This window comes from Prionailurus viverrinus, chromosome D3 (assembly GCF_022837055.1).
Source record: "Prionailurus viverrinus isolate Anna chromosome D3, UM_Priviv_1.0, whole genome shotgun sequence".
NCBI classification, from domain to species: domain Eukaryota; kingdom Metazoa; phylum Chordata; class Mammalia; order Carnivora; family Felidae; genus Prionailurus; species Prionailurus viverrinus.
The window spans coordinates 39,999,226-40,013,414 of NC_062572.1; the positions used below are offsets into that span (position 1 = coordinate 39,999,226).

The 14,189-nt window shown below is 42.9% G+C and overlaps 1 protein-coding gene across 7 annotated transcripts in view; it reads left to right on the forward strand.

Moving 5' to 3' along the window:
- The window catches only part of EPB41L3 (erythrocyte membrane protein band 4.1 like 3), a 149,725-nt gene extending 148,120 nt beyond the window's left edge, over positions 1-1,605 (forward strand). For all 7 annotated transcript variants that reach the window (XM_047827733.1, XM_047827732.1, XM_047827735.1 and 4 more), the window contains one exon: positions 470-1,605. Coding sequence is in view for 1 of the 7 variants with exons in the window: in XM_047827735.1 (XP_047683691.1) it covers positions 470-475 (6 nt within the window). In the remaining 6 variants the exon portion in view is untranslated. The remainder of the gene's footprint in view (positions 1-469) is intronic.
- The last annotated feature ends 12,584 nt before the right edge of the window (positions 1,606-14,189 follow it).

Below are 14,189 nucleotides of genomic sequence, written 5' to 3' on the forward strand. Positions count from 1 at the left end.
ACTAACCCGCCGTGCAAGGACTCCCAGGCCCCGACCATCCCCAGAGGGCTTTGAATGCCGAATGCAACAGTTGCGCTACTTGCTCACTTGCTTACGTGATAGAAGTCTCTTGAACACTTCACGTGTATAAAGGAAATAAGGAGGTTCTCTACCACTGCTTTAGGGCATAGAGATTGATGAGTGGCCTCTCAAAGAAGATAATGCAAAGGTCACTCATTACGTTCGAACGAGTCCTATGACTTGGAAGACAGAGAGCAGAAAAAGGTTTCTTCAGTGAGCTTCCGCCACGTGGGTGACGTTGTGGTTATTTCAGAGAATGCGTGTCAGTGACTTAGGCTGGTATTTTACAGTATCTTGACCAAAAGTGCATTTAATAACCTGCCTGCAAGATAGGTGTTTTGTGGCCTTCATCTGAGGAAGACTCTCGGGTGTTTTCCAGGGAGTAACTGATCAAATCTCTTTCCTACAGGAATAACTTAGCCTGCACATGAATCCAGTCATGCAAACCATTAGGAAAACCAGAGCCTATATGGAGTCCCCTCTTCTAACCCAACTGACTTGTATCTGCCCATGGAAAATCTCAATCCGGAAGAACTGACCTTGACCATTAACAAAGACACTGGCAGAGAGATCTTCCCATAATAAAGCAATCCGAATCAGCATCACGAAACTGATATTGCATGAAGCAACGATAAAACTACAAAAAGAGTAGCATTTTTAATTTCCACCAAGTGTCTAAGTTTTCAGCTATACCTGCACGTTCATAACCAACAATATAAACCGTGATCTCATGTAACACATAAACAATCCATGCCTTTCATAGTTTATCCAAGTCTAAACAAAACTGCAGTTTCTTAGGTGACAGACCTTTTGTTTACAGACAGACGAAGATGACCCTAAAATGCTAGAAGCTGTCTAGGTCCGATGGGTCAGGTTTATCCCAGATTAGATGTGCCAATAACCGAGTTTATTCAGTAAACAACTTGGATCTTGTACTTGTTTCACCTGGTTTTATTACTCCGCCCGTAAACAGCAACGACTCCCGATCGTCTGGAAATACTTAATGCTTACAATCCTGCTTTGTGTATCTGACTTAATCCGTTACCAGGTAGTACTGATTTTAGCATATTAATGTGAAATTTCTTCCTCGTTCGCTTTGGTCTGCGTCCAATCCGGAAAGCTTCCAAGAGTTCCCTGACAAGTCCTAAATATACGTGAATTGTCATTATTTGGGGAAGAAAATCTGTATTTTTGTTAGTTTACAATATTATGACATTTCACCCCAGAAAAACCTGTTGGGCTTCTGATGCTTCGTTTTCTTTCTTCGTTCCTTCCTCCTTGTGTTTTTTTAAGTTGATTTTTTTTTTCTTTTACTTGAAAAGAAGCGTTTTATTTCCAAATCTGGTCCATATTTACAATCTAGTTCAGAGCCAAGCCTTAAATTGTACAGAATTTCCACTGTAATTAAAGTATTTAGTGTTTAGTTATAAATAGCCTTCAAAAAGATATATTCTCCATTACACTGTCAACTGCATCACACAGCCCATGGTGAATGTATGTTTCTGCATAGCAAAATAAAAATGGTAAATGCATTTAAAGCTCTAATTCTCTGTGTGTAATACTTTCGGTACTGTATATATCTAGCCAAGAGGCAGCATTCGCATGACCTCAAAGGCTACTTCATCTGCATGATAGGGAGCTTGTCTTTTTACAGGACAAAAGGTGTACAGGGTGACATGACGACGTGTGGACCCCTCCAGGTGTCAGAGATGGGAAACAAGAAACATACACATAAATGTTCGGTTGCCTACGAAGGCCTTTAACGAGTACAACCGGTTACCACACAATCTCATTTTCAAAGTTTTAGGTTTTTTATAAGAGGTTCTCCTATAAACCCCAGTGTTTCTGGGTGCCGTTAATCTACCAGAGAGAGCGAGACCTCCCTCACGCCTGCGCCATAGCTGAACAGATGAGCTGGTGCGTTCTACAAGGGCCCACGCAGCGTGTTCCCACAGTTCATCCACATAAAACTCCTTCATGCCAAGGCCTGAGAGTAAGACTTTTATCACCAACTGCCAATCTAACGCCTGAATGCACTCGCTGGCTACATGCCATCGGGTCACACTTTATCTAACTTGCTGATTTTTTTAAAAACTTCAATCAAAAAGATTTTCTGCCCCTGAAAATTGTTAGATGTGACCACGCACCTTAGTCTTCGTGAGGGGGTCAAATTCTTACCATTTATCTATGAAGAAGTTACCATTTGTCCTTATTGTCAATACTACCTACTCATTTTAGGAACTGAAGCGTCATTTTGTGTTTGAAGCTAATCAAAAAATGTGTTGAGGACCATACACAAAAATAAAGTGGAATGAAGACCTGAATGTGAGACCTGAAACCATAAAAGTCCAAAAGAGAACACAGGCAGTAATTTCTCTGACATGGGCTGTAGCAACATTTTTCTAGACACGCCTCCAAAGGCAAGGGAAACAAAAGCAAAAATGAACACTGGGACTACATCAAAATGCTTCTGCACATCAACAAAGCTAAAAGACAGCCTACTGAATGGGAGAAGATACTTGCAAATGATGTATCTGATAAAGGGTTAGTATCCAAAATATATAAAGAACTGTGCTCACTTCAGCAGCACATATACAAAATATATAAAGAACTTACACAAATCAACAGAAAAAAAAATCAGATAATCCAATTAAAAAATGGGCAGAAGACATGAACAGACATTTCTCCCAAGACATACAGATGGCCAAAGACACATGAAAAGTTCAACATCACTCCACCAGGGAAATGCAAATCAAAATTACAATGAAATATCACCTTACACCTGCCAGAATGGCTAAGCACAAGAAAGAGGTGTCGGCGACAATGTGGAAAAAAAGGAACCCTCACGCACTGTTGGTGGGAATGCAAATGGGTGCAGCCATTGTGGAAGACAATATGGAGGTTCCTCCAAAAATTAAAAATAGAATTGCCTTGTGATCCAGTAATCACACTGCTGGATATTTACCCAAAGAATACAGAAACACTAATTTGAAAGTATCTGTGCACTCTTATGACTATTGCCGGATTATTTAAAATAGCCACATTATGGAAGCAGCCCAAGTACCCAGCAATAGATGAATGGGTAAAAATGTGTGTGTGTGTGCATGCATGTATGTATATATACATACATACATGACATCCATGCACACACACACACACACACACACACACACAATGGAATATTACTCAGCCACACACACAAAAATGAAATCTTGTCATTTGCAACATGGTTGGAGCTAGAGGGCATAATGCTAAGTGAAATGAGTCAGAGAAAAACACCATATGGTTTCACCCGTATGTGGAATTTAAGAAACAAAACAAATGAACAAAGGAAAAGGCAAAACCCCAAAACAGACTCTTAACTATAGAAAACCAGCAGAGAGTGGACAGAGGGAGTGTGGGGGTGGGTGGGTGGAAGAGGTGAAGGAGAGTAAAAGTACACTTATCATGATGAGCCCTGAGTAATGTATAGATTTGTTGAATCACTACACTATACACGTGAAACTAATGCAACACTGTGCGTTAATTATACTGGAATTAAATGGTTTTAAAAATTATAAGAAGTTGGGGCACCTGGGTGGCGCAGTCGGTTAAGCGTCCGACTTTAGCCAGGTCACGATCTCGCGGTCCGTGAGTTCGAGCCCCGCGTCGGGCTCTGGGCTGATGGCTCGGAGCCTGGGGCCTGTTTCCGATTCTGTGTCTCTCTCTCTCTCTGCCCCTCCCCCGTTCATGCTCTGTCTCTCTCTGTCCCAAAAATAAATAAACTTTGAAAAAAAAAAACCTTTAAAAAAAAATTATAAGAAGTTGAAATTTTTGGGGGCGCCTGGGTGGCGCAGTCGGTTAAGCGTCCGACTTCAGCCAGGTCACGATCTCACAGTCTGTGAGTTCGAGCCCCGCGTCGGGCTCTGGGCTGATGGCTCAGAGCCTGGAGCCTGTTTCCGATTCTGTGTCTCCCTCTCTCTCTGCCCCTCCGCCGTTCATGCTCTGTCTCTCTCTGTCCCAAAAATAAATAAATGTTGAAAAAAAAAATTTAAAAAAAAAAAGAAGTTGAAATTTTTGGAGAAAAATTAATACTTTTTTGTTAGGAGAATGGTCCATAGCCTCCCAAAGATGACTGCACCCAGTCTGCTTAGTTTATATCCATCAAGTTGTAACTGTGTTAGCTGTTTGAATCTTAGTTTTTTACTTAAGTGCAAATGACATAACGTCGTGTTAGTTTCAGGTGAACAACATAATCGTTTGACGTTTGTATATATTGTGAAGTGATCATAATAAGTCTCGTCAACATGCATCACCATACATAGTTACAAAATGTTTTTTCTTGTGATGAGACCTTTTAAGATTTGGGGCGCCTGGGTGGCTCAGTCGGTTAAGCGTCTGACTTCAGCTCAGGTCACGATCTCACGGTCCACGAGTTCGAGCCCCGCGTCGGGCTCTGGGCTGATGGCTCAGAGCCTGGAGCTTGCTTCTGACTCTGTGTCTCCCTCTCTCTCTACCCCTCCGCCGTTCATGCTGTGTCTCTCTCTGTCTCAAAAATAAATAAACGTTAAAAAAAAGTTTTTTTTTAAAAAAAATTTACTGTCTTGGCCACTTTCAGATATTCAGTACAGTTTTAACAATAGTTGCCGTGCCATCTGTGTTCACTGTTTAAAACCACGCCTAGTGTTTTTGTGTTCCTCTGTCCCCAGCAATAAGTGCTTATCCATTTTCATAAGATTATACATTATTAAGGTTTCTTTTCCTTTATTATGCTCATAGTTTTTCTAGCCTGCACCCACTATTATGTGGGGGTTCCAAAAACACTCCCACATTCTGGGATATTTATGACAGCAGTGCCCCACGGCCAGTACCAAAATCAGTATCTACTTATATTGCTGGATAACAAATCACCACACAATGAGCAGCCTAAAATAATGCGTGTTTATCATCTCTCGGTTTCTGTGGTTCAGGGGTCTGGGCATGGTTTTACTGGCTCCTCTAAAAGGCTGCAGTCGAGGTGTCAGCCAGGGCCAGGGTCTTATCTGCTAGCTCAACTGGGGAAGGACCCACTTGCAAGCTCTCTGTAGTTGTTTGCAGAATTCATTTTCCTGTGGTTGTAGGACCCTCGGAAGCTTACTTTTTTCAAAGCCAGCAATGAAGGAGGAGACTCTCGAGTGTATGCTAGCCAGACAATCTTCTATAACATAACATAATCAAGGGAGTGGTTTTTTCATTACTTCTGCCGTATTCTGTTGATCAGAAGCAAATCGTGATGTTCTGTCGGCAGCACCAACAAATTTAATTTAGATTCACAGATTATTAATGACTCACATTCCTTAACTCAACAGTTTTAAAGGTAGATCCCAACTAAAATTGGCCTGTGCTCATTGCTCAGCTCTCAGGTAATCTCAGAACATTTCTTAAACCGTTACCTCCAATACAGAAAAATGCAGCATCGCATTGGGTGCGGAAAAGACCCTGGAGATCGCCCTTCCAGAAACTGAAGAATTCCACCTAGTTAGCAATTTCCCCCACAAAAAAAGAAACACTTTGCTTCTCAGTTTGCTCTCAGATTCCGTTTGTAAGAAAACGAGCATCTGTGGTTCTCTCAAATGAGCGGAAAAACAAATCGCAAACCTAAAAGCAATATGGTGTCGCCATTGGTAACCTGCGTTCCCAGGCTGATCACACAGGGATCTGAAGAAACTTCACTTACAGCATTGCCAACCTTAGAGCAATGTATAGGATCCTTTCTCTGGAGTCACAGAGTGAATTGGGCCTAGTGGGTTAGATCACACCCCTTGTAGAACTAGTCAGCCTTTTGTTTGTTTGTTTGTTTGTTTGTTTTACAATTACTGTAATCCATTTCCTCCGTTTTGCTGACTTCTTGCCAGCACATCTCTTAATTTAAAAACACTAACATGGGCTCTGGAACATGGATCCGCAATCGCTGCTGGATTACAGTGAGGGTTATACGTACCTTCCCTTAAAAGCTTTTTTATTGGTCTCACTCCTGTAGATTAACCAGCGTCAGAAGCCTCTGTCTTGGATTGCCATAGAGGTAGTCTTATGTTTTAATGAGCATTTACTCTTTGAGTGAAATTGGATTACTCCATTTTTTTAAAAAAAACTATATTTTGTGGCAGGCCATTGGTGCATGTAAAACTGTATTCTCAAAATGACATTTCATTTCGACAAATAGTTTTTATCAGAGCCGATTAACTCTAAGGAAGGGTAAGAAAAAGAGCTAATGCTTCCTGAGTGTGGTTATGAACACATGCACACACAGTGGCTTGTCATGTTTCTTTGAGATAACTGTAATCTTTTAAGAGATTGAGCAGGTTCTTGTAGCACAAGCTTAAAGAAGAGCTTATCAGCCAAGATAATATATGGATTTTTTTTTAACGTTTTATTTATTTTTCAGACAGGGAGAGACAGAGCATGAACGGGGGAGGGTCAGAGAGAGGGAGACACAGAATCTGAAACAGGCTCCAGGCTCTGAGCTGTCAGCACAGAGCCCGACACGGGGTATGAACTCACGGACTGCGAGATCATGACCCGAGCTGAAGTTGGCCGCTTAACCAACTGAGCCACCCAGGCGCCCCCTGGATTTTCTTTTTTTTTTTTTTTGAGACAGAGAGTGTGAGCAAGCAGGGGAGGAGCAGACAGTGAAGGGGGAGAGAATCTTACCCAGGCTCCAAACCCAGATAGAGCTCCGACACGATCCTGAGATCGTGACCTGAGCCAAAATCAAGGGTCAGACACTTAACCAACTGAGCCACCCAGGCACCCCTGTGTGGATTTTCATAAGTGCCCTGTGCAACAGGAAGGAGCTAGAATGTTTTTTTGGCCGACTTTCAGGCTTACTCATTCCCCTTGAATAATACTAAAGTCAAAATGATCTCTAAAGACCAGCAATGACAAAGAAATGCACATTTTAACACAGTATAATTTTCCAACGATCGATTGGCCAAAGCATCCTTTTAATTCCATGCCTGGTGAGGATGCAAAGCAAAAGCCATTTCTGGTGGGAGTGTAAGTTGGTAATTTGTCTGGAGTAGGATCAATAAAACATATTCTTAAATTTTTTACAAAGATTTTGACCCAGCAAATCCACTTGTGGGGATTTTTCCTGAATAAGACACAAGAATTGTACAGGATTTAACGTACGAGGATGTTTATTTAGCTCAGTGTTGCTTCTAAACATGAAAAAGGTTTAACAGTAAATAGGAGGAAATTTGTAAGTAAATAATGGAAACGACATGAGCTAGAATACTGTGGAACCACCCAAAATTGTAAAATACGGACCTTATAGAGGAAATAATCCTAACATATTAATTAGTGTAAAACCAGATAAAACAGTTTATATGTTACGGTGTTAAGCAGGTAAAAATGTTTACTCACAAAAAATGCATAGACCTATACCAAAATGATGGCAGTGACTTCCTGTCTCTGAGGGCAGAGTATGTAATGATTTTCTTTCTTCCCTGTGCTGTTCTGTTTTTCTAGTCATTGAGAGTGTCTGTAACCATTATTACATATATATTTTTTTAAGTTTAGGAAAGAATACCAATAACTTTATTTAGAGCCTGAGAATAATGGAGAGTGAGAGATATGTAAATGAGAAGGAGGCTGGAAAAGTGACGTGTCCTTGGAACTTGAAAGCCATTATTACAGTCACCAAATGCTACAGATGCCTTTGTGAACTACTTACTTCTTTAGTCACGTACTAATTAGAATGGTGATAGATGAGTTTCTCTTATAGAGAATGAAGTTATTTATAGTAACACCCTATGCTGGATCTTTTCAAATGAATAAGCCTTGCCTTGAATGCACGTTAGCAGTTTAGGCAGCATATTTGCTTTTGAAGGGTAGTAGTTAGTAAACCATAAAAGCAGTGTTTCCACTGTGTTTCAGTGTTTCCACAGTGTAATCGAAAGATCATGCTTCTTTGGGTTTGCTTAACTTTTGCTTCCCTCTGCATAGAGCTGCCTGTCACTAGCCCCATATTTAAGTAAGTATGGTCTCAAAAAAACAAAACAAAACAAAACAAAACGACTCTGGGCTCAGCAATCCTGTGCCCTGTCACTAATTTTGTCACCATCAGCCAGTGACTTAGACACTTTGAGCTGAGTTTACTCATAGTTAAATAGGGAATGATAGCCAGCTGTAAAGACTGTAAAGGTGAAAAGCTTTAGACCCATGAGAAAGTACATGACCAAGCAGGAATGTAGGAGAACATTCTTTGTAGAATATAAAATGGAGTTTTATCCCATCTTTTCTCCCCTCAACACCGTGCATCACTTATTCTGTGCACGAGAACCCAAACTAGTTTATCGCAGAAATAGCTAATTGCCTCTGTTGGAGAAAAAAAAAAAATATCCCTCAGCTTGGGGAAAGAAGTCAGAAGCTGCAAAATCCCCTTTTCTTGTTACGATTCCTTGTGATGTGGGTGGCCACAGCTAGGGTCCTTCCTGTATCGGGGCCAATTTTCACTTTGTTCCGAAGCAAAACAACAACAACAAACAAAAAGCATGTGTACGATGACCCTTATGTAGGTGGTTCGTGCTTTTCTATGGGGGAGGCTCTAGCTAATATTGTCAGCAATACAGTGAATATAGAGCAGCTAGCTCGCCTGATATCAAGCATAGAAGTGTGCATCGAATCCAGAACCTAAGCAGGCTGCTTCCTATGATCATTGCACTGCTTGTTGGGTAAGGTGTGTATCTGTACAGGCATGTACATATTTGTGGATTAGCTATATTTACTGTATTTGCTGGGACACTTACTGTCGGAATACACAGAGTTAACAGGTTGATAGCATTGCACAATTCAAAAAACCATTTGTGTGCTTGACTACATTGATGTCATACCTTTCCTACGAATGCTTCTTTATATATATTTTTAGGCATATATATATGTATATATATGTATATATACACACATATACATATATATGTATATATTTATATATATACACACACATATACATATATATATATTTATATATAACACACATATACATATATATGTATATATTTATATACACACACATATACATATATATGTATATATTTATATATAACACACATATACATATATATGTATATATTTATATATATACACACATATACATATATATGTATGTATGTATATATACACATATACATATATATATGTATATATTTAGGCAACCCTTTCTTTTTAATACTTATTTTTGAAGAAGAGAGAGACCGAGCATGAGTGGGGGAGGGGCAGAGAGAGAGGGAGACACAGAATCCAAAGCAGGCTCCAGGCTCCGAACTGTCAGCACAGAGCCCAATGTGGGACTGGAACCCGCAAACCACGAGATCATGACCTGAGCTGAAGTTGGATGCTAAACCGACTGAGCCACCCAGGCACCCCACCTGGGGATGCTTCTTGAGGACCAAAAGAATTCGCAGTCAACATAGACTCTGCATCATTCAGAGCCAAGGATCTTACATCTAGTGGCACGTTACACTTGGAGATTTTTTTTTTTTATTAATGATACTGAAGTCCGAGCCTCTAAAGATTCTGAGCTAATTGGTCTGAAGGTGGGGCCCTGGCATTAAAGTTGTTGTTGTTTAACACTTCCCAGATGAATCTAATGTACAGCCAGTGTGGAGAATCACTGGTCTTGTGAAGTGACTCTCAGACCTAAGCTTGCATCAGAATACATGGAGGACACATTGAAACCCTGGGCCCATGGGATACCTGAGTGGCTCAGTTGGTTAAGCATCTGACTTCGACTCGGGTCATGATCTCACAGTTCGTGAGTTTGAGCCCCGTGTGGGGGCTCTGTGCAGACAGCTCAGAGCCTGGAGCCTGCTTCGGACAGTCTGTCTGTCTCTCAAAAATAAATAAACATAAAAAAAAAAAATGAAACCCTGGGTCCCACTGCCAGTGTTTCTGATTCAGTAGGTCTGGGGCAAGGTCTGAGCACTAGCATTTCTGGCAAGTTCTCAGGTGCTGCTGCTGTCAAAGTGTGGAAATCGCACTTTGAGAACTACTGGCCCGGTAGAAAGAGCAATGATTTAGGATTGAGGATTGCCGGGCGGCAAGTCTCTTAACCTGTGATTCATTCGTTGATAAAAGGAAATTAACTTATCCCTGGACAAATTATTGTGGGGATTTATGGAGACCATATTCTGAACGTCACACATGGAATGTTTCTAGTGCTAAATGTGCCCAGGGCAATACTGTTATCTGCCTCGCATTGGGAGGCTGTGAGATAGAGTGGAGTGATTCCCGGGAACATTGAGAGAGACGAAGGATGGCAAAATGACAAAAGCAGCAACTGGCAATGCCACTGGTCACGATGAAAATAAGGGCGCCGGGACAAGAGTTGTGTCTTTTTTTTTTTTAATTTTTTAAATGTTTATTTTTGAGAGAGAGAGACAGAACATGATCAAGGGAAGGGCAGAGAGAAGGAGGCACAGAATCCAAAGCAGGCTCCAGGCTCTGAGCCGTCAGCACAGAGCCCGACACAGGGCTCGAACCCACAAACCATGACCTAAGCGAAAGTCAGAGGGCTTAACCGACTGAGCCACCCAGGCGCCCCAGGAGCTGCGTCGTAAAGGCACAGCTGGAATGGCCTTGCAAACACCAATAAGAATAACCAAAGTGGCAGAAACTCACAAGTTTCCGAGGAGGCACCAATAATAAAAATTATTGCAGTGAGGCCCTCAAAGTGCGTCAGCGTTTGTTTGTTGTAATCACACAAGACTGGCCTTGCACGCAGGCTCTTCAAAAAGCCTTGAAGTAAACAGCACTGGAGAAGAAGCAATCGTGGCCCCACAAAGCTGTTCGTAAAGAGGCGTGCAGGCAGACAAAAGCAGCAACAACAACAACATGCAATAGAATGTGAGGGGAGATGGCAATAGAATGTGGAGGGAAATTAGAAACCCAGATGAGAAAAATCTCCTAGGTGAGATATAGGAAGTGACCCTGGAATCGATCCTTGGAAAATGTATACTGTCCAGCAGACATCAGATAAAGAAGGTGGTGGGGGACGAGGAGCAGGACTCTCAGAAAACGGAAGCCTGTCCCCCAGGGATGCTTCATAGATCTGGCACCTTATGACTCCAAACAGCTGCCATCTGCCAGTGCCATCCCCTGCTCTGGTAACTGTGGGAGCGTTAACCTAACTGACAATTTAACGGAGACAAGCAGAGGTGTAAGGGGGAAGGTCCCAAAAGAAACACTCCGGTGTTCATGACTGAGGGTCACCAAAGGGCGCCACCTGCCGGTTCTGATCGCAAATCCTGCTACCCAAGGAACCGAGCCGAAGTCTCAAGACAGGACTGGAGGGGGGGTGGGGCGGGATGAGGGAAGGATGGGGGTGACTTGGAGCAGGGGATGTGGGTGGTGGGGAATCTCCTGTCTAGAGATGGTAAAGGAAAAACAAGATGGAGAGCGCATGTCTGATTTCAGAACGGGCTTATGATATCCTGCAAGCGGTGGGGAAATGGGCTGGAGTTCTTATCAAGCAGTTCTTCCAGTTTTACAGGTCCTGGTTTGTATCATATAAGTGACACGTAAGGGAAGGTTAAAAATAGAGCAGGTGCTTCAAGCACGAGGATAACCTGAACCGTTGGAAAAGATAGAACTAAGAATTCAGTGGAATTTCTTTTGTATGAAACCTGTCAATTCTCAGAAATAGTTGGGGAAAACTGGTCTGATCAGTTCATACTCTGTAGTTCATACGTGACTTGACGATGTTTAAAGACTGACAATACCAGGTAATATACTAATGCCGATGACGCTATGAATTTCTGATTTGATGATTCAGAACACCCTTCCAGGATTTCTCCATGTATCAGAGTCTTCGTGTTAATAATTCTTCTCACTATACACTGTTGTGGATACAGGGGGTGAGGGAAATGGACAGGAATGTGTACTGACCTCGGGACAGAGCCTGAAAGTTGCTTTTCGGAATAAATTCCTTGTAAAAGCCTGTTTGTTACGGGACTTTCGCATCAAAACGTGATATAAAACTCACTTCACGTGCAAACATTAGGTGCTTTGAACTTTTAAAAACTTAGACTTAAGGTGAAGAGGAGTTTCCTGTGACCAGAAATACGGATGATCCACTGGAAGCATGAAGCATGACATCACCTCTGACATTTAGCGATTGGAGAGCCCCAGATAGATTGTCAAATAGATTATGCAAATCTGACTAACTTGGATATTTTGGGTATGATTGGGATGTTCTGACATTTCATTATGTTTTTAATGTTTATTTTCGAGAGAGAGAGCATGAGCAGGGGAGGGGAGGGGGAGAGGGGGACAGAGGATCTGAAGCAGGCTCCACGCTAACAGCAGATAGCCCGACGCGGGGCTGGAACTCACGAACCGAGGTCATGACCTGAGCCGAAGTCAAACGTTCAACCAACTGAGCCACTCGGGCACCCCTCTGACATTTTTAAAATAGAAGAAATTATCCCTAAGATTGAAGACTTCCTCACACAGCCTGGCTTCCTTCTGGGGGAATAATTTCTCACGTTCCAGCTATTTCTGAGAAAGGCCAAGTTTCCCACATATCACTATCAGCAGATGGGAGTCGGTGGAGGACAGGGGCACATTGGGATCTGAGGGCCATTGGGAACAGGAGGGACCAGCCGGCACATCCACGAGTTACCTGGGCCTGAACTTCCCTGAATCACAGAGGCCAGAGTCAGGGGACAGTCACAGGTCGGAGCACATGAAGACTACAGGTTGGAACAGCAGCAAAGGTTGGCAACAGACAGGTAAGAAGACAGAGGATTGAGAGAGGAGTCGAGCATGGCTGGCAGAGTCCAGAAGCTTACCAAGGGCTTGCTCCTCTGGGCACAGATGGCTTTTTAAAACTCTGATATTAGCGTGTTGGCTTGTCATTGCCCCTTCCTCCTAAATGTGAGCTGGCAGGGAGCAGAAGATGAAGGGGAGACAGAAGTCTAGTTGAGTGTCCTGGCCAGTTGGATACCTATTAATTAAGGCTTGACAATAAATGGATGTCTTTTACGAACTAATGACTAATTTCTAGCTGTCGTTCCGTGGCCGTGGCCCATGAAATGCCCCTGCTGTGCCCAGAATGGCGCCTACGGAATTTTTTGACAGGGACTGCGTATTAAAAAGAATAAACACCTGACGCCAGACCTTTTAGATACGAAAAAAGAAAAATGCTAACGCCATTTATAAGGCCATGCATGAGTCATGGTGACTTACAGCCCTCCCCTCCACACACACACACACACACACACACACACACACACACATATCCCTTTGGTATTTTGTTCAACTCGACCCTTCTTCCAGCTCCAGCCGTCTCCCAGTGCCCACTCTGTCCTGAGGTCCGTACCCATTCATGTCCGTTTCCTTTACCTCTCTAGGCTGGCTTTTCCAGGAGGTTCCCCCTCCTTCTTGATTTCTCTTAACCCCATTTGTAATCAGTCTCTCATTCCGTTTCTTCCAGCATCCCCTTTCAAGTGTACCATTTGTCCCTGCAAGAACACTTGATCTGTAGCTACTCACTAGCTTTGTGACATGGGGCGAGTTTTTAGCAAGTCTTTCAAATCCGTCAGGCGGAAGAATGTGTGAAGCGATAGTTTAAAACCACGTCAAAATGGCGATATTTGACCAGCCTGGACTGACAGAAATGGCAAGTTCACGTGCGCCGTGAGAACTAGTTAAGCGTGAAGCGCTTCAGGTAGCGCCCAGCATCTTGTAAGCGATGACTTCTTTCTGCTTGCGACACTCAGACCTGATGAATGTCGTGTTTGGCCGAGGAGAGCAACTCTATGCTGCCTTCTTTTCCTCTCCCAAGTAGATGATGCTCATTTATGATACGTCCGACTCCTCACCGAGCCCAGAGGCAAATTCAAACCCTTTGAAGGTAAGAGGCACTGCTTCCCAACCCCTCCTCGGCTGGTCTCGCCCCACAAAGGGATTTTCACTCCCACCGGCCGGCTCGTGTAGCTCCAGAACTTTCCGCTGCCATTCCCATGGGCACAGCCCACTCCCGGCATCTCTCAACGGGATTTTTTTCACAGAAACGTCCTTCCGTGCGATGGTTTGCTCTGCCTGGCCCTGTTAATACTTGATCCCACAGCAGTTCCCTTCAGGCTTCTGTGGGCTCACCTACTTGCTCC